This window comes from Electrophorus electricus, chromosome 8, assembly GCF_041902795.1.
Source record: "Electrophorus electricus isolate QZ-2024a chromosome 8, ASM4190279v1, whole genome shotgun sequence".
NCBI lineage: Eukaryota > Metazoa > Chordata > Actinopteri > Gymnotiformes > Gymnotidae > Electrophorus > Electrophorus electricus.
In genome coordinates this window covers 10,762,292-10,787,500 of record NC_137504.1, presented here as the reverse complement: position 1 = coordinate 10,787,500, position 25,209 = coordinate 10,762,292, and the positions used below count along the sequence as shown (strand labels likewise).

Genomic DNA, 25,209 nt, shown 5'->3' with positions numbered 1-25,209 from the left:
ATTCAATGCTATGCATTCGGAACCTGCATATTCTCTCTATATTCCATAGATGCTACAAAAGGAAAGAAAATATTTCCACACCAACAATACCTATGCAAATACCACATTTAACAGTTATTCAAGGCTTAACTGATGCCTCTATAATCCACATGGTCTACCATTAACATTAAATTATCCACAGTGGCTACAACAAAGCCTTAAATGCATTCTTAACTTTTGTTCCTCGTTCCTTTGCTTCCTTCAATGCAGCATCTCTAAGAAAACATAATTGTGATAACATTAGCATGGTTCACACATTCTATAATCATTCCACACATAGCCCCCCCCCCGCCCAATTTGAGTCAAACAAATTTAAAATTTTATCCAAGGCCATGTTCCCTGTGAGAAGGGGCGAACGTGATGGACTCAAAGCCTTCTCCCATCCTGTGAAAAGAAGGCTGTGGGGAGATGAAAGGGGAATTGGGGCTGAGAGGAGATCGGCTACGGTCTGAAGGCCCGGGCCGTGTAATCCCCCTTCGCACAGAGTGCCAGAGTAGGCCAAAAACAGCCTCACAACTGACACAGTGTGGCACAAAGCCCCCTGCTCTCGCTGCTTAAGGATGAGACAGGAACTCTGGAGGAACTTGCGTGGCTAACAATAGCTACGAGTACACTGGATTATAGCCCAATGACATGCCCATCAAAGCTGACCCTGGGCCGCTTGCGGCGCCCCTGCCGCCTGTGCTAACGCATTGTGGGACTTGCCGTTTTAATGGGCTCTGATATCCTTGGCCGGGCCTGAATCTGAAACCGTCGTCCTTTGTTTTTGTCCCTCAGACCTTCTGTCGGAGCCCGAAATCGAAGCGACAGACACTGATGGGGGCTGTGAATGGGCTTGTGTGGTGGTGGCCTTCAATAGAAATGCCTGGGTGCATAAAGAGAGAGATGGATAGATAGAGAGAAAGACAGAGAAAGAGAAAGAGAGCGAGCGAGAGAGAGAGAGAGAGAGAGAGAGAGAGAGAGAGCGAGAGAGCAGCAGGACTCTTCTTTCCTTTTCACGCAGTAGAAGAGCTCGCCAGGGGCCCCAGCGTGAAGCAGGACATGACAGGAGGAGACAATAGGGCGTCTCCGGTGCCCCTGCAAGGCCGCATCGCTCAGTCGGTGAAGAGGACCAAAGTCAGCAGAGTAACGCAGAGATTAGAGGACCCTGCCGTTATTAGCACGCCGTGCCGTGCCGCACAGAGCCTAGCTTAGGCACAAAAGGGCCCCTCCATGTAATATGTATTTCCTGCTGGGCGAAGGAGGTGGCGCTCAGGAGGAGGCGGAAGGAGGCTGGCGGAAGGAGGCAGGGAGAGAACACAGCTGGAGGAAGCACTCGTTTGGCCAGGTGCTGCTCGTGCAGCTTCCCTTTAGGCAGTGGACACAGCGAGTTCACCGAGCACCATAGACCACAAAGGAGGGCCGTTGGACTGGAGAGGCGTTGAACGCGAATGCATGCAACTCTCGGCATGCACGAGGTGAGAGAAGCGAATGATGAACCAGGGACAAAGAGATATATTAGTTACACATGCTAACAACGTTTCAAAATGGACCAAAACAGGCATATTTGTCTTCGATATGGGACCCAATCCTCATTTTCAATGTTAATTCAAAAAGCCTGAACGATCAATACATTTAGTAAATTAGACATTTACATCTTATGACATTAGACAAATTTCATAATATGAAGAGTATGTTATTGCTTTATAGTAAATGACCATTTTAGAAGCAAACAACTGACAAATTTCTACTCAAATTTAAACGGTTATAGCAAATGGCTTGAGAAAATAATGTTAATCTGGTCAAACTGACAGAGCAGCCAAAACAGTCGGCCCACTTTAATCATGAGAACTGTCTGCAAAATGGCTGTCCAAGCCCAGGACTGGACAAGAGGAATGTTGGACTGCCACTTCCAATAAAAGCTGAGCTGGTATTCAGTCACTTTTCAACATGTGGCCTACAGTAGCGCTCCAAATCAGCAGAAACCAAGCACACTTTTCAAATACAATTTGTTACTTCAACAAGGACAGCAGGTGTCAAAAACAGCCCTGGCTATTACCCAGAGAGAGGCCTGCCCAGGCTAAGGTCTGAATGAGTTGCTTTGACCCAAAATAGCTTTCAGCTCTGTGTCTGACTACCACTGGAGAATGTCGGCTGAATATCTACGACAAAAGTCACCATTACATAGAAGAAAGCGAATTTTGCAGATATAACCAATTCTGAAAAACCCCCTCAAAGTAATTTCGGAAATAACACATTCGACATTCCAAGAGAATACAAAAGAGCAAGACATAAAGAATAAGACGAGCAAGAAACTTTTCCTATTCTGTTCTGAAAGAATATACTTTCGATTGTTCCAGTTAAAGCAAAAAAAATTCATATGCATCTCTAAAAACAGTTCAATCAAAAAGAGAAGCAGCATAATTATTCATTCACATCTAAATGCTCCGAGACCAAAATAGACAAGCTGAGCCCGATTTTTCCAATGTTCTTCCAAAGTGAATTCGATATACTGTAAATAACCAAGTTCCTGTTCAGAAACTTTATAAGGAAAGTTTTTAGCACGCTCTATACAGAAACCTCAAACAGGGGCTCAAATCTGCATCCGGGTTCAGTGTCTTTCAAGACACCAGAGCTTTGCGTGCTCAAATAAGACTGTCTTTCAGTCAAAGCTAGCTCCTATTCTGACATTTCCGCTTGCATCATGGGCTTTATGATATCCATTTTATTGGAACATGAAACAGCTGTGAAGCCATTCTGTCTTCTGCCACTGACGTTCATTTATCTGCACCAGCCTTTCTCCCTCGCTTGCTTTTCACCCGCCCGTGTGTCTTCCTCCCCGAGCTTTCCGTTCCCCACCATTTAACAGTGTTTATGAATAATTGAGTTTTGATTCAGCGAGCAAACGGCGGCTGCAGACAAAACGCTCGGCGAGGAACACAGGGAGGGAGTTGCGGTGCTGGCAGGGGAAAGGCCTGTTCGCCCAACCTGCCTCTTCTGACCCGTGCAGCCCCTCCTGCCAGCGCTGCCACAAAGGCACGCATTTACCTTTAAGGCAAATCAATGTAAAAAAAAAACACACACACACACAAAAAAAACCACCCCCTCTTCTATCTTATTACGCCGGAGACAACAAACCAGAGTGTATGGCGATGACAGAAAAACAGCCTTTTCGCAAATGCTTAATAAACACGCGTGAGGACAAAAATAAGGAATATAAAAACACCCCGCTATGGTTACTTTCAGAGGACAGGATGTAAAAAGAAATTGTTGTCTGTAGTAATCTAGGGGTTGAAATTTATGTTTTCTTCTCACTCTCCTCAGCTGTCAGAGAGCTGTGTCAGGGAGGGAAAACGAAAGGAGAGAGAGAGATAGAGAAAGCGCAAGAGAGACAGAGAGAGTGATAGAGACAGAGAGAGAGAGAGAGAAAGAGAAAAAAGATGAGAAGGGGAAAGAAAAAGCTAAAAGCAATCAGTGCTGGTAGGCTGGGGCAGGACAGCGAGGGGAGCGCGGGGGAGGGGGAGGGGGGGCAGTGTCACGGGGCCGCACACTGCCGCTGCTGGTGCATGGTGGTGGCGAAATTACCGCCGCCGAGGCCCGCTAGGCTACAGGGCCCCACCGTGACAGGGATTAAAATAAATTGCTCGACATGAGCGGTGGGAACCTTGGAAAAACAATACGAGTAAAAGCATAAATGTCAATTTGGAATGATAAAAGACACAATCTAAATGTGGCAGCAGGAGCCTGGAGACAGAGCCAGGGTAATAGAGCTAGCTGCTCAGCTACAGACTCAAGACTGTTTATCGGGAGAAGGAGGGAGGGAGAAGGAAAGGGAGAGGGAGAGAGAAATATGTAGCTGGCCCCTGCCTTTCTTTCATCTGTCCATCCTCTCTTCACATTGTCCAAGCAAATTTTTGTCTTTTTTTTTTTTTTTTTTTCTCAGCATGGTTTGCCAGGAAATATGACAGCCAACAATATTTCAGCATTTCACTGAGTGTGGGCACTAGTACGTGCTCCACAGCCCAGTGTAAGCCAGGTGCTCATCTGATCTCAGCTTCCTCCACACACATTAAAGCGGACTGCCGACCACGCAGAGGTCGATCTCATAATATTTAAACCAGTGCTTTCCTGAGTCAGGCCCGAGAGACCCTCAAAGTGTGGGCTTTAGTGCTTTTCCTCCCTGAAACAAGCTGAGAAACGAATGCTTTGACACACAAGGGGAAGCGTGCTTTAGACATTCATTATTCAGGGCTGGAGATCGTTGTCTGAAGCTGGATTTGGCGGGCTACGCCATGTTGACATGCTGCTCGGGGATTGGGCAAAAGAGCTGCATGGGTCTGCAGGCAGAGTGGAGAGTGTGTGAGATGAGGTTTGGGTCGTGTTTCACCTTGTACGCATCTCTCCCCCTTCGCCTTGACTACAGAGCTGAGGATGTGGAATGGCCCAAGGACAGCTCTGCACTGGTGACTGCTACTTAGTGCTGTCTCCTTTGATCTTTTTTTCATTAGAAAGATTACAGTGCTCTAGCAGCGATGAGGAAGAGAATGAGGAAGAGAGTGAAGATGATGAGAGAGACGAAAGAGGGAAACTGAGACAGTGAGCGAGAGAGATTTTAATTATTCCGCTCACATCAGGGGTTTTTTTTTTTTTTTTGGCCTTGGACACTCATCTGGACTAATTAGAAAGTAATAGCGGTTCTCTTACACAACCCAGAGTTCCAGACTGCAAATGCATCCTAAACGCAGCCACAAATGTGTGAAAATTACATTCATTACATGACTATCATGATTTGGGTGTATAATGTAATTTACTCCTATGTCTGGGTGACACTAGTGAGATACCCCCCACTGTTGCAGCACTCAAAGGAAAACCAAGCGATCAAGACACAATGCAAACCTCGGGTGATTTCCTTGTTAGGGTTTTTTCCAGTGTGCAAATACACCAGAAATAGCTAGGAGAAAGGGAAACAACGTATGAATAATGCAACGGTTAGTATTAGCACGCTAAGCGTGCCGCTCTTTCCAAAAACCACGAGCATGGTGCTACGCAAGAGAGCACACCTTCACACCTCTCGGCGCAAGGCCTCGGAGAGATCACGAACACAGACCAAGAAGGAGGGGGTGGGGGGGGTTTAAAGAAAAAGGGGGAGAAGAGAGGGGCACGGAGGTGCACTGATAGCCTGGCACACCTCCTCTGTGCCACTGACACCTCCGAGGCCAGGAGCGGGAGCCGTCACGCCGCTCCTGCTAACTCCACACGACGGGCGGAGGAACGGAGGAGGACATCAGTGTGTGCCAATTACACATGATGCGAGAAGCCTGCAGACTAGATGGGCCAGGGCACGGGCGCACGCCGCTAACACAGCCGGGCACGACAGCAGCCTGCTCCTCCAGCGAGGTCTGTGAATCCGACATCATGCCTGTCAGAGCAATACTGACAGATCTCAGGCATGTTTGAGTCTCAGTTCCACTCCAGGGAGGAAGACAGCGAAATGAAGATGAGCTTCAGTCAACTGAGTTTTTTTTAAGAGTCAAGAAACTCCGCACCATTAATACATATAAAAAAGCTTGAAGGGGGGTATTTTAATTTTGCAAGATGACAGGCTGTTGGTCAACATCTATATAAATTTGTAACTGTCAATGCCCCACCTGCTCACAGCACTTTTAAAAAAGCCTGTGGGTAAAGAAAATAAATTTGCCTGGGTGATTAGGTGGGTTATTGTTGCACAGTCACCTAAATTCACATAGCTAGACGAACACGTAATATATAATTTTACAGGATTAAAGGTAAATTAGGTATGATCCTTTGCCTATTCACCGTCTGTGTGCAAGGACTTATTCCTCATCCTTGACATATGCTTAGGGATCCTCTCAGCCTAGCTCCTACCGTAATGAAAGAACATTAACAATCAGGAATGGCAGACAGTACAGTCACAGTGGTAGCGGTTACAGTTTCTAAAATCACAGGGGTAGGCAGGAATTGGAATGTGCCAAGGCTTGGACAAACACGAAAAATGTGATTAATCTAAAATATGTCAGGTTCCTGTAATGCAGGGCCTTTTTCCTTAAGTTTAATACATCCCTGATCCGTGTGAATGAGAAGTGGACACTGCTTAATTAAAAGTCCACTAGCAGCAACACTTTAAGAGGAGCCTACATGTGGTACGAAAAAAAAGGTTTTCTTTGCAGATTTATAATAAAAAGCTATTATACAACATACCAATGATTAAATACAGTCAAGAAAGAATTGTTCAAATAGCCTGCTAAAATATCTCTCATCCAGATGGGTTGAATTAAGATATAAAAAGGCAATTTTTAGGGAGGAGAAAAATTTTTGAAAACCTCAACAGCTCTAATGGAGGCCATGTTGCCTGAGGTAAAAAATTTCCCAAATTCTTTCTGTGTAATTATTATTATTTGACACATTACAATATGACCTTAAGAAAACCTAAATTACTCAGGCTGTTCGAGACAATGGCACTTCATCCACAAAAGCATTATTTATAATTGTGAGGAAAACAGAGGGCACTACCTTCTAAAGTTATGATTTAAAATGTTTTGAATTAAAAAATATTCAGCAACTTAGCTAATATCTTACATTTTTAATTGTCTATTTAGGCAGAAATAATTACTTTTAAGCCTCGTTGTAAGTAAATTAACTACATAAACAACTACTTAATAATAACCACCATCACAACAACAATAACAATAACAAACTCACTAAAGAGTTAAACTTATTTGTATTGAAACACTGTTGATTATCTACAGAAAATTATATGAATGAGTCTAAAATAATTCAAAATAATTCATTCTTTTAGCATCAGCACCACTGGAAATGTAACCAGACAGGTGTCTAACTGAACTGAATCACTAACGCTCACTCACATGTTCAAAGTCACAAGGTCTATGGATAGTTATGATTAACCAAGAAATTGACCAAAATGTTACTGTTATTACTGAGAAAATTATATGGCAAAATACAGCATAATCTGCAAATCAAATGGGACATATAATGGTAGGTCTATTTGAAAAATCAAACGTTAGATCTTTGTGAAATGTCTTTCCTAAAGGTTCGCTTTGCTTTTTTTTTTTTAAACACATAAGACCAATTATGTGCCAAGAAGAATACACTGGAATAGAAAAATGTGCCGATTCTAAACCTCTTGTGATGTTTGATGGCCATAGATATATTTACAGAACAAAGTGAGTATTCCCAACACACACACACACACACACACACACACACACACACACACACACAAAGAAAGAGAGAGAACATAATAAATAACTGCATTACAGATATTAGAATGTGAGTGAGCCCCACAGTGCCTGAACCTGAGCTTTTTCCTGCCATGCTTAGTTTGTGAATGATTGATGCTGCTGCTCTATACTGTAAAGCAATCAGCCAGAATGCAAAGCCACAGGAGAGAAAACACAATTGTTATGCTAAAATGTGGAACTTCCAGACCTATTCAAATAAAGCCCTGCTCGACTTCAGATATATGAAGAAGCTTACCTTGTTAACCATTGGCACCCCAGCAAAAAAAGAGGGAAGGTATTTACTTACTCCTACAATCAGATTTAGGTAAAATAAAGAAATTGTAAGGTCTGATTCATGTTTCTTGATAGGTGTAATGAATGTGATTTAATCAGAAATTCAATCTGAACACAGGCGGTACAGATGGGAAGCACAAGCTCTTATAAATATAACCTTTGAAGGAAATAGATTTCACTTATGTCAGCGGAAGACATAAATACTCTTTTTGTACTGTCTGAACAGGTAAGGTGTCTCCCTTTCCATTCACAGCAGATAATGTATAGGTCTGTAGATAGTGGCTCTCTGAACTCAAAGGCCTACAGATGATCAGATAGTTTACAGTCATGAAGGAACCTACATAGAACAGTGCTCAACAAAGTGCTCAGTGAGTACTCAACAAAGACCTGGCTAACCCACTGCTTCCACATCCCCGCGCACCACGAACAGGTTCGGGGCAATTTGTCCTTTTGACAAATCAGTTCATATGAAACACGTGCGCACACATACAGAACTGCACAGGAATGGTAGTTTGCTATTAAAATGCTATTAAAATGTAAAACTCACATCTTCAGATGCTACAGTCTTCATTAATCTAATTGGAATTGGTATTATGTGTCAGTGACATTTTCATTTTATATTTCACATGGCTACTGATGTGTCCATATTTGTGCCAAGTCTATCTTGTACACTTACTGATTATTTAAACATCAAAAGTACACTTGCTGATTATTTCAACAATATATAAAAAAACCTTTTTTCAGCAGACATCTGACCAAAACTAACTAATTATATGAAATGGAGCTCATATGACAGGAAGATGAGGATATCAACCTCTTCCTCTGTGTATGATTAAGGCTGTGCCTTAAATATGTAATTATATATTATTGATTATCGGATCAGACTGGAATAAAGTCAATAAAATGTAAGTCGGGCAACTGCACCAGTTTGGCTGCATTTTGAAATGACCATATTTGTTTTCAAAATACATTCAAATGTGGTAAATAAGTAACTTTTGACTTCAAGTAATACAATACAGTCATGGCAGTAAGATATGGTACACACTGTTTGGTTGCATTTTGAAATGACCATATTTGTTTTCAAAATACAATTAAATGTGGAAAATCAGTAACATTCATCTTCAAACAATATAATACACTCCCGGCAGTAAGATATGGTACAGACATGAAAACCCACATGCATGGGGTTACTGCTGTTATTAAACATCGCACTACATCATATAATCACATTCCCTATCACCCATGTACACACATTTAGGTTTTTAGTATAAATGTTTAAACCAAAGAGTTCAACAATTGGGAAGAAGTGATCTGTATATCTTCAAAAGTATCTGATTATTCTGTTACTATTATATTATTAGTTTATCAATTTGGACCTTGAAGAAGTAAAATAAATGTTGAAAATGATAAATGGATTATTAATTGCGATCATTAATAATTTGTGTGACTTGTGTGTTATTGACCAGTCATAATTTCTAGACTGAGACTGTTTTATTGACACTGTGCTGCAGCACTAAAGACATAAATTAATAATATGAATAGTTTAACATGATCCTAGAAGCATACAGTCAACATACAGACCTTTTATTATTTAGACTTTTTTTTTCTTCAGATCTAATGATGAAGGTCACGACGTTGTGCATAGTTTCGTGAAGAATGTAATGAAATGGATAACATATTACTTGTGCTCCATTCATATGGCCAACATACAAAACGACATACTCTAAAGCACGCTGAATTGCCTATCAGAGAGTTTCATTTGATGACACATGAACAGATGGTCTACATATATCGAAAGGGCTCACTTGAAAAGTGAAAAACAAATCCTTGGAGGTCAAGGCAGTAGTGATATCTTTGTATAACTATACGTTTGAACTGAATTAACAGCAAGCGGTAAATAAAAATGAAAAAGTTTAAACAAGCGATATAGAGCTCCTGACAGGGATTATGGGTAGAGGCGTAGTACAACAGCAGGGGCCACTAAGCAGTCGTGGGAGCCCCCAGCACGTCTCGGTGCGGCAGCGGGCCCCTTTGCACCTCCCTCCCACAGAGCGAGCTTCCGCACACGCCGCACCACAGAGAGAGAGAGAGAGATTCTTGCAGCCAGCTCTGCTCGCCTTGCCATTCACAGCCCAATGACCGCTGTGGCCATCAGCACTCCGCAGCACTTATGTCAGTAAGAGAGAAACCTTTCACAAGAGGGAGAGCACTTTGCGTCTGACGTGCAGGCCGCGGTCGGCTAGGAGCCCCTAAGTGATCCTCGGTGTTTATTATTAGCCCACAGAGCTGTAAAATGCCAAATGAACTGAACGCTGTGTCTGACTAGACTAAAACACACGCAGAATATGGGTCAGTATGATGCAATTTAACTTAAACAGTGCATTCTTGACCTTTGATGTTATACAGTTTCAGTTTCATATATTAGCTATAATATTCAGACTTCTGACCAAAACCAGAATGATACATTTCACTTTTCATTATTATTATTATTATTATTATAACTATTATCATTATTATCATCAAACTTTCACTGCTTCAAAACAGAACAGATAAAGTCTCGAGTTACATAAAAGAGCAGTGTTACCTGAAAATACTATAAATAATTAAATGTTAATAAGTTACAGCCCCGCACTATACTGTACACCAGCACACACAGCTAGAAGCCATCTTCTTAGCAATTAGCCTTCAGCACATTTAAGTAAATAAAAACGACCATATCCATGTTAGTGTTCCTCCTCTTGAAGCTGCTAACCCATTAAATGGCTGATAATCAAACCAAATGCACTATATTCAGAGTGGGTCCCTGGCAATGGCCACCACATTTAAACAGCGAGTCTTCAAAAGCTTTGTGTGAAATGCACGCGCAGAGCCCCTGGCAGGAGCGTGGGAGGTGGAGAGAGGCAGGGTAGAGGAGCTGGTTGTGGAGGCAGTCCTTACCGGCAGCAGGGGGCTGAGCTGAGGGGTTGCAGGCACGGAGCAGGTAGGAGTTGGGGGAGAACTCATCGTCAGGAGGGGGCTCCAGCATGGCGTGGGGGGAGCCGCTGTCCAGCAGGGGCATCTGGCACTCCCTGATGGAGGGGGCGGTGGGGTTGTGGGGGCCAGATGGGGTAGGAGTAGCGGGTGTGAGTAGGCTGGACGATGGTGTGGGAGGAAGGGGACGACCTGAGGAGCAAATCACCCACACACACATGCACGCGCGCGCACACACACACACACACACACACACGCATGTGAGCAAAGCATGCTACTTAGTGGAGAGGATGGCTACAAGTGGATGTTTGATGAACTTTGGCGATATCATGGTGAAATTATGACAGCATTTCCTTCACTGCAAGCTGCACCATATTTAAATATGCAGAATCATGCTGACATGCAGGGCTGCATTCAAACAGTCCTGAATAATAATAATAAACAAAAATAAATAAATAAATAAAAACTATATGTGAACCTCCACCTTCACCTCTCTCCATGGCAATTACACTCTGCGAGTGACACAATGAATGTGAGGCACAAACAGAAAGACTTCAATGACTAAGGAGAGACCCTGGCCAACTAGAAGGAAGAGCAGGGAGCTTAACGTCAAAATGCGTTATTGAAGGTAGAGAAAAGAAGAGCTTTCCCTCTTCCAGATAACCTTGCTCTTTAAAGGGACTGGGCTGAAAGGAGGTCAGCTTTGATGCGCCATGCTGCTTTTCAAATTAATCACGATGTACAGTTCTTTATTATAGTAAAAAAAGAAAAGAAAAAGAAACAGGGAAAAAGCTTTTATCATTTTAGTCTGACCATCTAAGACACAGAACCGGTCTAAAGTTTGGACATACGTTGCTAAATGTGTTCTTCATAATTTTACAGACATTTCAAAACAAAGGCCACTACTTAAATTTATGAAGTCTGATGCCCATGTATGCATAAAGCAAACATTTGAGGCATAAATATATATTATATTTTTATACTTCTACTTTCTTGTTTTATTTAGAACTTTCGTCCCTTAGCCTATTGGAGAAGCATCCAGGTGGCTAGCAGATGAAGCTGGCTGACCGAATGACTGAGTGTACAGAGCTGTCATCAAGGCACAGGGCAACTCCTCTGAAGATTCTAAAATATATATATAATACGGGTTTCTGGTCTCTGTATAATCCCCTGTGTATTATTTTATAGCATTAAGCATTTTGCTTCAGAAACATGGTTCCATATTATTCTTCCCTCTGCAGTGGGTTTTGAGATCTTTTCATCATTATTAGATGTAAATGGGTGGGATATGGGCCAAGCCTGCTGCCTGTCAGTGGTCCACAATGCTAATGCAAACTGAGGAAAGGATACACATGCTGTAGCTTCACACAGCCAAATATCTCCTCCATATTAAGTGTCCGCCAAATAGTGGAAAACACTGCAGCTGATTATACAGGGCTGGGGCTGTGAATGTGTATGAGTGCGAGTGTGCGTGTGTGGCTGTGCGCTCGTGCGTGCGGCGGCCCTCGCAGTGGTTGCTCTGCTGTGATGGAATGGTGTCAGCATGGCTCTCCAACTTGCTCTCCGTCAACAGCAAAGTGCTCTCAGGCAGTGGGAACACTGCCGCTAATTTAATCAAGCCTACTCTCAGCGGCTGCTCTGCCGCCTCTGCCTGGCCACTCGCGCACGCGCACACACACGCACGCGCGCACACACACACACACACACACACACACACACACACACACACACACACACACACACTCATGCATGTGCACACACTCCAGATAACATGATTCTGACTTCACGTCCAAAGAGTGACATGTGCAATGTCATTTTTCTGGCCGCTGTCGAGGCCTTGGGGCGGAGAGATATGGGAGATAAAGACAAGTTGGGGCGTGGTCAGGAGGACAGGGGTTGGTAACAAATTGCATGATAACAGACACAGCTGATCCCTCTGCAAGCTCCTCCCTGCTCCTTCACTGAGCATTAATGCAGGACACCTGGCAGAAGGAGACGCTTACAACATGTGACTTACAAAAGAAGTCTGGGAATGTGTTCCCCTCACCAGGCATTTGTACACACACGCACGCACACACACACACATACACACACAGTCCTTCTTTCACTCAGCAATGCAGTTGCCTTTCGTTGCCTTGTCGGCTTAAACGTGTGTGTCTGTGTGTGGCTGTCCACAGTATTGATGTCTGGCAAACAGCATCCCGTTGGTTGCTTGGCACAGGCCCACTGGGTGGCCATCCGCATCCCTGCCTGGATGAGCACAGACAGGCCCACCCAGCAGCACTCTGCTGGCTGCAGCTCGTCCCACGCCACAGCCTCTCCCTCCTGCCATGTTCTCGTGTCCTCTCCCACACTATCATCCATCACCCACCCCTCTGCTCTCACCTTGTTCCCTCACATGTCCTCCAAGCTGCACCACCCCCCCGTTGCCCCTCCACTCCCCTACCAGGGCCCTGCCTGCCTCTCACTCTCCACTTTTCCTGGTGTCCTGCTGTGGCTGTGTACACAAACAGAGTTTGGTCTGTGACATTCCCAGAGATTTATCATGTCAGTGTCCGCCAAAATAACAAGCACCAGCGAAGAGGACCGCAGGAAGCCGAGTCCCAAGCCAGGGAGTTAGTCTGAGCTAGCTCCATTATTGCTCCACTGACACCCGCTAATATCAATTCCAGTTCATGCTTTAATCTGACCCATGCCGGACTCTTTACCGAACGAAACGTGGCTCATGCAGGGAGTGCCATTCCTGCGGTAACTTTCACTTTACAGACTAGGTCATGTGGTTTGGTTAGACCTGTCTCATCTCAGCTAGGGGCCTAAGTGACCCTCACTCAAATAAGAGAAATCTATTATGCTGGTGGAGCAATTTTAATGTAATCAATAGTCGTCAACAAAACGCGTTTGCCCTGCCGTGGTCTTAACCGCTCATCAAATAAACCAGGCTGGCTTGATATTGATTGACAACTCAACCACAAATCAATCTGCACTCTAAGTCTTAATTGATGTGAAGCACCAAAAAGCAAGGCCTGAGATGCCATGAAAACGGCATGCCATGCTACCAGCTTGATCCAAACCTGTCAGACAAAACAGAACCATGAAAAACTTGCCCAGGATACTTTCATTTTTTTTTTTGTTTGTCTCCCTCCTTCATTTTCGTCTGGTGGAGAACAGGTGCGGGAGCTACCTTTTCATCCCACCGTCTGCTTTGGCCCATCTGTGTCTCCTTCCCCCTCCATCCCTCCCTCTCCATCTCTCTCTCTGCACACTCAGGCCCGCTTCTTCTCGGCAGCTAACAGGCTCTTAACACGACTCGCCTTCGCTGACAGAAGAGTTCCCACCAGGGTCTTCAGCGTGCTCTCAGGGGACACCTTCCCACTGCTAACTGCCCAGTGTCTGCGCTCCCCGTGCTGTCCACTGCCCCATTCCGGCCTCATTCCAGCCCCATTCTGGCTCCCCGGGTGATAATAGCGTATATGTGGCGTTAAAACAACCGAGCAGTTTGTGTGGAAACATTGCCCCCGTGAACATGTGGGCTTCGGTACATCACCTTCCCCTGGCCACAAAATGGGCTTTGTTTTTTCAGCCATTTCGAGGATCTACGGCTCTGTGAATGTGTCAGGGCATGGCTGCAGTTCTGGGTAAAGCAGCTCACACAATCTTCGGCTGTGTGACTCTCATAACCAAAACATGATGTCCAAAGGCACCCTAATGAGCTCTGCTGTGAGCAACCAACAGTTTGACTTAAAAAAATAAAATAAAATAAAATAAATAAAAAAACAACTGTTTGTTTTTCCCTGCATGCAAACAACAGCAAGCTATTATTTCACACTCACTGAAAACACATAGGCTTTCAGATGCTTCCCACATGCTTTCAGCCATTGGCTTCTAAAAGTGACACGATATGCTTCAAGGTGACATGGTAATTAGCAATAATGTGATATGACCCCGGCATGACAGAGATTCGACCTCTGTGATTTACAGGCCCCTGGGCTAGCTTGCTGCATAACAGTCTTGCTATTTTTGTAGATAAGTGCAATAGTTCTGGGGTATAAAGGTGTCAGCAATGCCAGGCACTGACTGATCTCCACAGTCTGACCACAGGGTTTCCTGCACTTATAGCCTATCTATGGTCATCACTCTGGGTGGGGCTGAGACAGGCACTTGCTAAGGAAACACCGTTCTAGATCACTGGGGAAAAAAGCACTCCATTCAGATCCGAGATCAGCTTAACTGACTGTGGCAGCCTCCAAGCCTGCGTTTCCCTCTGACCGAATTCTATATCGCTCAAGTCTGGCACTCGCATCACAACCTATCAGTCAATCTGCAGAGTTCAGGCTTGAAGTAAACGGCTGCTTATGAGTATGCTCTCATTTACACGGAGCACCACTTTCGGCAGCTGCCGTCAGCCACTGGCTTCTAATATACGTGAACGTATGAACCGCTCCTCACTCAAGCCGTACCCGCAGCCTCTGAAGTCTGATACACAAAAAGGAAACTATTTTTATCCGGTGTCAAAAAAGAAACAAAAGTGTCCTAGTTTTTATCTCAACCCTCCGTGTTCATCACTTAAAAGCAACCCCCACCCCTTCTCTTTCACATTCTCCCATCAATACACCATGTCCAATCTGGATACCGAAAACTCCAGATTGGACATGATCAAAAAAGATCAAAACAAGTAGGAATGAGTTTTATCTATGAGCCAATGAGAACGCAACCAATTGCATAATGGAACTGAGCTCCTCCAATCATCTTGCTCCATTTTTACACCATTTTCATTTGTGTTTTTCCTGCGAAATCACTGGCACAGCTGAATGGATTATTATTCTCCGATGTTAACAGGAACACATTGTTTTCTCCAGAGCAGATTTTTTGCCATATTCACAAAGATAGAGGCAATCCTAATCCGAAACTGGGGATTACTAAATTTATCTGCCGCCTTTGAAGTAGAGTTTTGATTACAGCCACACTATATTGCCCTGAGTTTCTCCTTTAACAGGTCTCAGTGAATTTAGTGGCTTCTTCATTAATTTAGCTCTAAAAATACACAAGTCAAACCTCCAAATCTACACATGGAAGTACACACACACACACACACACACACACACACACACACACACACACACACACACACACACACACACACATCTGTGTGAACCACATACAAACCAGCGTTGTCTAAACAATGAATAATTAAAATCAGTTCCTTCCAACCAGCAAGAGTTCGAGCCCTGTTTGGGTGGCAGAGCTGGCAGGCACATGTCAATCATGGTTGACATGGGTGACAGCTGTGTGCATGGCAGTGTCCAGGGGCGGTGAATAGGGCCACCGGGGAGAGCCTGTCTCCTGTCATTAGCGCCAAGCTGAGCCAGTGGGCAGGGTGAGCCAGTGTGGGCACTCCCGACGGTAGGTGTGCAGGCCGAGCCCTTGGCCTGGAGGGGACACGGGGTCCACAGCACTGAGGTAAACTCACCGGTGCTTTGCATCATCTAACCCCGAGGAGAAGTCGCTGTGCTGCTGCTCACTACGGCTCCCTCTACAGAGTCGCAGGGCCTGCGAGTGATGCAACTCCAGCTCAGCTAGGGAGCTCACATGGAGCACACCAGAATAACAAAGCCACATACATACAGTGGAATACTGGAAAAACAACAGGCTCCTCCGATGTGTTAAAAACAGGCATATGCTAAAATGGCATGCAACAGACATGCCTCTCACACACTCGATTAAAAGGAACTATCATAATAGCAAAAGCAACAGATTTTTTTTCCCCATGGAAAGACAGTTGTTGTTGAAGAAGCACAAATGTAAGATGCTGAAAGAAAGAATACAACAACAAAAAAGAGAACAGCAGCCTTATGAGTCAGATTGAGAAAATTGGCTTCTGAATAGTATTATTCTAATGAAATATGCTTTGTATGTAGATGAAGGAAATATCATTCTGTAAGACTCAATTAGTATTATTGTCGAAAGCCTGACATTTCCATTATAATGATAAGCAAAAAATGTAGATCTCTATACATTCATTGAACAGAAGGAGACACATAGAATATAAAACTAAGCTCAGCCTGCTTTAATTAATAAGAACTGGCTGGGGAATTAACAGCAAAAAAAGAATATCATATGACCTACATCACAGCTGGACATCTGCATAGTGCAGATGGGATTCTATGGAATGGATCCACCTACAAGAAAGACAACAGCACAGGGAGATGACCCGAAATGGACGATCAGTGGGACAAACTTGTCTCGAAATTGAAGCACTTGTCGGCTCGTAGACCCTGACTTGGGTATAGGAAAGCTCAGAGAAACCCCCCCACATTAAGGACTGGCACAGGGCCTGAAGTTATGCTGGCCTAAAGTCATTGTCAATTAGTGATGATGGAGTGGGCCTGTGAGACGCGCACCATTAGGCCAGAGGAGCGAGGACGAGTGGTTTAGCAAACGGACGCCATCCTTCACACACCTCCAGTGGACAGCAGTGAAGATGACAGGCAGAGCAGCAGGCACAGGAAGGGACAGAGAGAGAGAGAGTGAGAGAGAGAGAGAGAATGAATGAGAAGCAGATGAGACCGTCACTGACCGTCACCAAGCCTGATGGCCGAATGTGTACGTAAACATACTCCAAAGAAGGAAAACTGCATAAAACGTACTGAAATCCATCATTAATCATAAACTTTATATAGTAATAAAAATACAACATTACCATAGGAGCAGTGTGTTTCTGCTTTTGTTAAACATCTTATTTGGACAGACAGAAACAGCAACAATGTGATATTCTGTATGAGCAAATGATTTGTGGTGCCAGAATTGCCGTCTGATGTAAATGACTGAGAATCAGTCCAAATGAAGCAGCGGCAAAATAAAACGTTGATTATCTGATTATCTGTTAGAGATTGAAACTTTTATTGTAATCAAGATGGTATAAGTAAACTTCACATCTGGGAGTGTCTATCGACATAATCAAAATCTCTAAGGCGAGCCTTGTGAGTCGCTAGGGTTTGCTCCTCCGACACGTCTAGGCGTTATCGCTCGCATAAGCAAGCAGCTCTGTCTGACTGGAGGCACACGATCAACTTGAGGAGGCTTGTGGTTACTGAGATTTCACGGATAAGTGCCACGATATTTTAAGAAACAGCTGGAGTATCCCGAGGTACAGCCTACCCCCAAATCACGCTTCGCCACCTTCTCTATTTAGCGATGTCTAACCGGTGGACTAATGCACTTTATAAGACAAAGACTTTATTAGGAAAAAAAAATATTACACATAGGATACACAATTATCAACATATCTCAAGAAAATCAATAGCCTGTTGAGTCATAATTAAAACAGACGTAAAATGTAACCTGCCAAATGAACATCCCGTCAAGATTTCCACCGCGACTCCACTAACCTATATTTTCAGGCTACCTGAATAAAAAAAAAAATCAGTAATCATCAAAGGAAGTGCGGGCGACCTATATCGAGAAGCCTCTCCGTCTGTCATCTAACTTCATACACTCACTCATTAAATGTATATATTTTTTCGACCAACACCGATTCCAACAGCGTTTCCAGCTCGATAAGGAGAAGCGCTTACCTTTTCTTTTCTCCATACCGCTAACCCGGGGTCGTCTATTCATTCAGCGGTAATGAACATTCCTCCAGCATCGCTCCGACCGTTGAGAAGCACGCCAGGCGCGAGCGACTAGGGCTCTCCTCCGACACGCGCGAATTTTGAGCGAATTTTGAATCCTCCTCGCTGCGCCGGCCGTTAGACGCGAGCCTCGGCGGGAAGGAGCGACACGCGCGCAGGCAGAAAAGACGAACGAAGCGCGGAGTGGAGCGTGCGGGTTTCGCAGAGGCGGACAGACCAGCGAGTGCGTGCATATAGGTGAGCTCATCGAGTGGTAGTCACGGCGATTTGAATCTGGGCTCCTCCTGCGCGCCCCTTACGGCAAATTCTCTCCTTTCCAAATATGCCGTGTAGTCTGGCCGCAGTTCTGGAACACTGCTCTGCTGGCCACAGTCGCAACCCTCCGACACTGAACGCGTAGCCCGGCCGTTTAGCTCCCGTTACGTTAGAAGCCTGGGTGATAAACGTCGGCTTTTCAATTATGGACGTTTAAAAAAAAAAAAAAGTAGAAATTTCATACGTACGTTGCATAACACACGAACCGGAAAATGCATTGAGAAACGTCTGAGATGAAATGAATGAGGTCAGTTTGGATTCAAATTCTCATAGCAAGTCAATGCTTTCAAACAAGCCTACATCAAATAACTGCCTAAACTACCACACACATATTTTATATATATATATATATATATATATATATATATATATATATATATATATATATATACACACACACACACACACACACACACACACACACACACACACACTTATTCTTAGTCTTACTTTTAATTCTTCCCCATTATTTATATATTAAATATTATTAATATTCACCCACCCACCCGACATCTTATAAGGATTATGCAGAAATTTAAAGACATGGTCAGGAACAAAAATGTTATTTCCCATTTAAATGTTGATTTCCTCAGAATTATAATTATTTATTACTCTTTTCTTCCCAATTGTTATTCTATTTTGCATTTTTCATGAATTTATATCCTCAACAACTTACTGTATAAAAAAACATAGATTTCATGGAAGTTACCTAATACCGCCTTAATTCATTCATATTACTCTTAGTATGACATTTATAATGCAGATCTTATTAGCCTTGTGTCTACTGTCACATGGCACATCATTCTACATGTACAGCAGTAAACATGTATGAACATACTAAGACAGCATAATAAATGACCAACAGGTAAGTTTTGTTGCTTTGTTGTACGATGGTGCAAGTTGTTTCCATGACAGACTCAATGGTACGCTTTCCTTTTTACAAACCCTGGCTGGGAAACAGAAGAAGTGAACTTATTAGGGCCTAATTCAGAGACAAACTGTCTCGCCTCAGACCGTCATTTTCTTGGCCCGGGTATCTGTTCGCACTGCGCTGGTGTCTTGGCTCGCCTGCATCTGAGGAACCTTGGTACTGTGTGGCACGCCGCTACAAAGCGGGCTCCTCTTCCCACGCACGGGCATCCGTCCTCGTTACCCCGGTGCAGGCACGGCTGCCAGCGCTCACAAAGAGCCCCTCCGCCCGGAGATGCTGTTGTCGCGCCGCCATTCTGACGGGCAGCGAGGGACAGAGGGAGCAACAATGGAGCAGAGGGGAGGGAGAGAAGGTGGGGAGGTGTGGAGCGCATGCACGTGCGCGCGCACGTGAAGCACAGTGCGAGAGAAAGGGGCAGAATTCAATGCTTTGTTGTTGCCATCGCCACAGAACCTCTCAAAAATGTGTATGAAAATGAGTGTGCATTGGTTTAGCTTGCAGGGCCTCTGTCCTCTGCAGAAACAGTGCGACAATGGGATGCAGTCCTCTGGGAGTGAATGGGGAGAAATATATCCATGTGCACTTTCAGAGGCAGGTTCCGACCATCAATCTTTTACACACACAGTATGGAGAAAGGGAGCAGAGGCGGAGGTAGGGGAGGAGGTGGGAAGGAACACACCGAAGGTATGAATTCACTGCTTGCTTTTGTCTTACACACAACAACTCTGTTCAGCAGTGCGCTACAGGCTTCAGTAATAAATGAGCACTTGTGCATGTGTGCACACACACCCCATCTTGAGTGTGCTCAACTGGGCTCACTTACCTAATTTTGGTCAATGATGCACCTTTAACACAGTAAAGTGTCATATAAGGCACCGACAACCAGAACTTCACCCAGGATCCACCAGAGATATGACAAGCCTCTAAACCCATACACAGTTAAAAAAAGATACACATGCACATGCACACAGGCACGTACACACACACACACACACACACACACCCATTCCACCTTCAATAAACTCAAAAGCAAGATCTTACTTATAATGAAGTTTTTACAGCACCTTTCACACAGCTCATATACAGTTCAGTGTCAAACCCCCTGACCTTCACCCAGTGCTTAACTCAATTTCCCACCCCAGTTTAAACTTTAACACAATGTAGCCACCCTGAATGGTCTCTTATAAAACATCTCTTCAGCATTGAATAGTTTGAATACAAAACTGTTAAATACAGCACCATAACATGCAGCAGACAACAACATGACCTTCAGTCAGGAGCACTACAATAAGTGTACTCACTGTCTCACACAAAACACACACACACACACACACACACACACACACACACACATAAATGAAAAAAAACCACACAAACCCTGACTAAGCATGTGGAAACAGCCACTATATCAATTCGAGATGGCATCCTCTATTGTGGGTGGATGAATTCCTGGACAACCTTATCTATCATTTCAATCCATTCTCTACGCCAGCATGTATTGTATCTTCACTTCTAATGACAAGCAAAGGCCCCAGGTGCCACCGTAACATTGTGTCTCTATAATGAAACAATTCACCTGTGTGGTTTCATATCTTTCCTCAACAGACTAGATCCTAAATCGCTCAACAGGCATTAATTTGTGAGAAAAAAACAAAACGCCGGGCCTTGTTAATGGAAGGCTTCTATGCCTCTTTGTGTAAGCTGAATCTAAGTGCCAATCAAGCTGATCTGACCTTTTTACATTGACCTACTGAAAGAAAGTAAATTCTCATGCATGTCAGAAATGATCACAGTGATACAAATGGAGCGGCTTCCACTGGGCCCTGACAATTGTTCCATGCTATACATTGCATGCATGCACCAAAATGCCATGTTAATTGCTCAAAGAAAAAATAATGCATTTCATGTGACCTCTAATAACACCTCTTATACGCCTACACATGTGTATGTGCCTTTTAAATACATGTAGGTACCCTTTCAAAACATGTAAATATGTTACATTAAAGGAATATTCTAGCACTAAAGTCCAAAAAACATTATTATTCAGCATTCAGGGTCATTTAACAGTGTTTACTTATAAATGCTTGGGTTACAAACATCACAAAATAACCTCTCATAGACTTTCACAGGGCACAATTTTAGGTTCAAGAAAAGGCCCTTTATAACTATGAGTACAAAAACAATTGAGTGATAGCATTTCCTACAGTTATTTTCTGACTTATTGGTTAAGTGCTTAAATGTCCAAACATTTAGCTATAAATAGTTATTTACATCTTCGACTGACAGCTAACATAGTAGCTCCAGTGACCTGTATTCCTGAGAATTGTGAAGCAAATCAATATTTACTTGAATGAGAGTATACTGATGAAGAGTCGGCAGGAATGGAGGCAATACTCATGTAATGAAATACAGAAACATTTCACTACTCACCAAATACATAAACATATCACTACTCACAATTCTATGAGCATGTAAAGTAATCCCAGGTAAATTTGAATATATACGAGTAGTCTGTTCTGTGTTAGGCTTTGCCTTAAGAAAAAATTAATAACCAAACTGTTACATTGCAGCATTACCTGTATATTGCATTTTCTGATTTTGCAAATTACGAGAGGCCATTTCATACCAGTTGTAAATGTAAAACCAAGCACATGACAAACACTGTAAATTTGTTTTAAATGAACCTAAATGATATCTTTTAAGGCACAGCGTGGGCCCTGATCCCTTTAGGATCTGTTTGTCAGGCTTTACAGGCACAGGGCCAGTCTTCCCGTATCCTCCTCTTAATGACAGTGAAAGAAGAAAACAAGAACACCTACAGTCTGCATGGCAGTCCAGCACTGCTCTGTTGACAGGACATTGTACGGTCAATGGAGGGATGGGATGCTGTATCTATGGCAAATGAGTGAGAAATGCTACGGCTTTGCCTGACTGATCTACTGCACTCTGACTGTTAAGGCAACAGGTAACTGTTTTTACAACGCTTGGTGTTGAGGTCAGAGCAGGGTTCCTGTGCTAGATCCTACGGAGTCAGCCGATGAAATTAAGAAAGCCCACCTCCGAGTGCTGTGGTTTGTGTAGTTGTATCAGGTTGTAGTCTGTCTAGAACACAGGAACGATAAATCACTTTGCATTTATGTCTCCACATAAATATGCATAAAGCCAAAGAATCAAATCTCCATTTACTTTCTGAAGTCACAGGGTTAAGGTTTATCTATACAAACCACCAAAACACTGCTAGCATGAATAATCATGTAAAAAAAGGGATTATCTCATGGACTCAGAATAAATTATAGGAAGTGGCGAGACACTCAAGATATTTTGGGTGAAATTTCCCTTTAAAAGTTTGCTGGACCATGGAAAGTTCAGATGAAGTTTGTCCTCGAGTGTTATAAAAAAGCCAGGGGCTGATGCAATGCAGCGTGGGAAGAATCCCTATCTGCGACTCAGTGAGTGAAACCCGAACATTAACTACTCTAATGAGCCTCTCAGGTGTTCACAGCTGACCAGAATCCTGAAGGAGTCTAGTGGTCTCTGAGCTGCCCACACTACAGTCCCCTTAATAACAAGCTGTCTATCATGAAATCATGAAATTTTTTAGCAGGCTGGAGTTGGCTGACCTTCCGTGGAAAGAGGTCACAGGCTACAGTTTTCATACCACGCATACGAGCTGTCTCAACACAGCACTGCTGATGCAACGCCCTGACAGCTGATCCATGGCGTCTAACATTATAGCTTCGGATAACTCGAATAATTCAGTTCGTTTTAGATCTTTTCTATAACAGAGCCAACTCCTGTGAGTCCGGTGGTTGGAGGTAAAGGGCAGGCTGTATTCGATCCTTTAGACAAAACAAACAAATAAACAGACAGCAGATTAGGTTCTAACCTGGCCTGAGTGCAAGGATTTCATGCAGGTGCATACATTTGCACAGGCAGTAGGCACCCTGCTCCACAGCACCTTACCATTCCGGTCATGTTATGGAGGAAAACGTAGTGTTAGGAGTTTTGCCCAAGGACTCTTATTGGTATAGCACTTGCACAGACAGAGGACTGAACCCCAGTGGCCCAGAGGGGAGGCAGTGTTGTTACCCACCACGCTACACCAATGCATAAAACAGCTCATTTGCAATTTGCACTCGTGCAAGAAGCATTATTTATAATGCGGTGTTATGGGCATAGCCTCTACTAAGAGGACCCTCAGAACGATGAAGGATGAGGCCGAGCTGTCCCTCCCATTGCCGCCCGCCATCAATCTCTGTCTGCTGCAGCTCTCCGCATAGAGCCTGGGCGCTCTCACCTCCCTGCGCTCGTCCTGGCTCAGGGCCTGCACGCTGGGTTCAGCCCCCTCCTCTCCTCCCCTCCACTGTGCCTCCCCCCCCCCACCTCTCCTCTACCACTCCTCCGACGTCCGTTCCTTTCCATACCCTTTGCATTTGGCACAGGGTCCCTGCGCCGGGCTGCAATGTCAGTTCCTGGAGCTCGTGCCATCCTGCTAGGTGCTATCCCCCCTGTGGGGCGTCACTGTTTGTTTAAGTAAGTTCTCATCGTCTGCCTTCTCCTTTTGTGCCACTTGCAAGATCCTTTCTTCTTCTCCTTTCTTTGCGAGATGACATTTGTTTGTTTCCGTACAGCTCCTGGGTGGACTGATTTTCCTGTTTTTGGTCCTCCCCTGCTATGGCAAGCCTTCCATGCTGAGAGCTGTTCCCCAATCAAAACACTAGTGGAAAGGGTGTTTTTTTGTTTTGTTTTTTTTTTTAAATGCAATCCTTCCACACTGCTAGGCTTCAGATAAACAGATCTAATTTTGTCTCTAGTTGGTCATCCCATAATGAAGTCAAAATGCAATTATCAGTAATGTTTCAGAAAAAAATGCAGACATGGCGGAACGGGGCACAGCACGTACACAGCGCGCTCTCTCTCTCTCTCTCTCTCTCTCTCTCTCTCTCTCACACACACACACACACACACACACACGCGCACACACACACACTTAGAGCCATTTGGCTTGAGTGGGGGCACTGGGTCTGCAAATAATAAACAAACAGAAGAGGAACGCGACATTCTCTGAAGTGCACCACACTCTTTGGGAGACATTTTCAAACGCCGCCTTGCAGTTTCTAATACAATGCAGCTGGGTTTGCTACATAATGCTTCTTTTGCGGTGACAGTGGGTGGGAAGCAATTATTCAGGTGATGTTGAAGTAAACTGGCTGCATTGAATTTGCAAACTACCAGGTGCTGGGGACTTTGTGGAGGTCTGTCTGCCACCCAAGCTGATAAAACGCTTACAGTTACACCGTTGGCGGTATTTTTGTGCTGATTTTTTTCCACTTTTTGAAAAACAATTAAATCTGCTTTATGCAAGGTTTTTTTTTGGCAATACGTAAATGCTAACAGCAATGCCTTAGCAATCAGAATGCGCAGCACTCAAGCCGAGCGGAGTGAACTGCTACTGTCTGTGCCGGGGGGGGGGGGGGGGGGAAGCCCATTAAATGTGGATAGTTGAAGCAATACCAGTAGTCAGTCTGTAAGGCCTCTGCGGCACCTGTACGTATTGGATTTCAATAAGCAAACAGTTATTCCCGCAAAAATATTCAATAAAGTCTGCTCGAGCAGCAATCCCAAGACCAATACCCATTTTAAAACAGACATTTCAGTTTTTATTTGGTTCAGGTTTTCATGCCTAGTAACAACGCCCCTTCTCCACCCCACATCCTCAAAATCACTCGATTTCATAAGGGCTAGAGTGGCATTATTACATTTTGAAAGCCTGCACTAATGGCTGCCACTGGGC

At 44.0% G+C, this 25,209-nt stretch overlaps 1 protein-coding gene across 4 annotated transcripts in view; it reads right to left on the bottom strand.

The window, feature by feature from the left end:
• tenm2b (teneurin transmembrane protein 2b) overlaps nt 1–25,209 on the bottom strand; it is a 170,805-nt gene that overhangs the window by 50,734 nt on the left and 94,862 nt on the right. For 2 of the 4 annotated variants that reach the window (XM_081720200.1, XM_081720201.1), the window contains exon 4: nt 10,509–10,733. In XM_081720200.1, the coding sequence (XP_081576326.1) occupies nt 10,509–10,733 (225 nt within the window). Of the gene's footprint in view, nt 1–10,508; nt 10,734–18,112; nt 18,690–25,209 lie in introns of those variants that run through there. The other 2 variants (XM_035527054.2, XM_035527055.2) reach the window with 2 other exon arrangements.